Below are 1,827 nucleotides of genomic sequence, written 5' to 3' on the forward strand. Positions count from 1 at the left end.
GGGTCCGCGTTCAGCGCGTTCCCATTCTGTGCATGAGCAACTAGTCGGCAGCAAATGAAAAAGTCCTCCAGAGTTAGGTATCCCTTGTTCTCTACGTCGCTGTACTCCCATATCTACAGAGGAAGATAATGAAAAAGGGGACGCATCATGTAGGAGCAAATTCAGATTCGTTGGTACCCTTCACAAAGGGGGGTAACACATGGTGGATTGAAAAGATAAGGCCATTTTGCAAAGGCTTCGCAAAACCGATTCACTTGCAACCCTCCCCCTTACCGCGTGAAGGACCGAAATGGACAGGCCTGAATTCTGCAGGAAGGAGGACGCCGTCTTATTGTCGATAAAATGGCTATCGAATTTGTCGTTCAAGCTGCGAAACGAAAAAGGGGAAAAAACAAAAAATGGAGGGGCGCACAAACATGCAGTGGGTACGCGAAGCTATACTGATGCTGCTGTTGGGAACAGCTTTTCGACCTCCCTATATGCCTCCTCTTTATATGCCTTCTCTCTCTACGCGTTCTCTCTCTACGCGTTCCCTCTATATGCCTCCTCTCTATATGCCTTCCCTCCCTTTCGTGTGCGCCCTTACTTAAACAGATTCACATAGTACAGGTACTCCTCCGAGGACAGCGTGATTCTATCCGTCGACCACGCGTTGTCAGGTATGTGCAGGGGGTTACTTAATGACATCTTTCTCATATCTCCAAAGGAGGGGTTGTTCATGGGGCCCCTCTTATTGGTTGCATAGCCTTTCATCATCTGGTTAGGGTAAAATGTGTTTCGCTGCGAGGGGCAAGCAAATGGAAAAGAGAGTACACACAAGTGTCTGCCTTTCCGCTATATGGGGGTGGTTGCGATAGGACTCGTTCACCGGAGCTGTTCTGTTCAGATTGGCGTGTCCCACACGGATGCTAACACAATGCCTGGGATGCTTTTTTGCTTTCTTTTCCTATTGCTTTTTCGTACGTGTAACGTGGAGTATGCGTTCGGGGGTCCCTGAGGCATCTGCAAAGAGGCGGAAAAAAAAAGAAAAAAAATGCATATAAAAATGATAATTACAAACGGAGAGATGCTCATGGAAAAAGCGTGACATGGGGTCACTAAATCCATGGAGTAATGATAAACTGCAATACGACATCACAAACGAACAACTCGTATGCAATCTGCTCTGCCGCTTCTTCCCATCCTGCTCATAAACACACATGTAGATTGACTGGGCATTGTCTCCACATGGCTCTTTTGCTTTTCCTTCTTTCTACATGCACAAGAGGTATGTTCACGAAAACATACAAGCGGAAAATGCAAACTATTATTGAGCAAAGGGCACACAATGAGTCACGTGGTGACGAAACGGAGTTAGACAGTTGGTAACGTACAAACGGGTAGTAACATGTGAGGGAAAAAAAATCCACACCGGACAAATTATTACATCCCTGTGGTTGTTTGGCCCAACGTCTACACAGTGTAATCCAATGCATGCATAGAAAAGGAAGAAGCAAACAGAAGGGGGGGTGAAGCAGAAATGTAACTCGTTCACTGCACGTACGCGCGCGATGTTATTTTCACAGTTTTATTAGCTTTGCTTTGCTTTGCTGTGATTTGCATTTTTTTTCCTATCTTTTTTTCTTCTTTTCTTTTTTTTCCTTTTGCAGAATTACATTTCGTTACTCGGAGGAAAAATGGACGAATGAACTCTTCACTTCTTCCGCTGGGGTTAAATCAACGACTTGATGGATGCCGCAGGTGAGGCAGCCCAAGTAGAATTTTTTCCCTTCCACGTGGGCAATCAAAAAATAGGAAGAAATAACGCGAAGGGGGGGAAAAAAGAAA

General features: G+C 45.3%; 1 protein-coding gene across 1 annotated transcript in view; it reads right to left on the minus strand.

Moving 5' to 3' along the window:
* The window catches only part of PCYB_061930 (hypothetical protein), a gene marked incomplete at both ends in the record, with an annotated part of 2,673 nt that extends 1,986 nt beyond the window's left edge, over window positions 1-687 (minus strand). The window contains 3 exons of the mRNA XM_004221360.1: window positions 42-113; window positions 274-367; window positions 587-687. Coding sequence (XP_004221408.1) covers window positions 42-113; window positions 274-367; window positions 587-687 — 267 coding nt within the window. The remainder of the gene's footprint in view (window positions 1-41; window positions 114-273; window positions 368-586) is intronic.
* Between the last annotated feature and the right edge of the window lie 1,140 nt (window positions 688-1,827).

The sequence above is a fragment of the Plasmodium cynomolgi genome, chromosome 6 (genome assembly GCF_000321355.1).
Source record: "Plasmodium cynomolgi strain B DNA, chromosome 6, whole genome shotgun sequence".
Lineage (NCBI taxonomy): Eukaryota > Apicomplexa > Aconoidasida > Haemosporida > Plasmodiidae > Plasmodium > Plasmodium cynomolgi.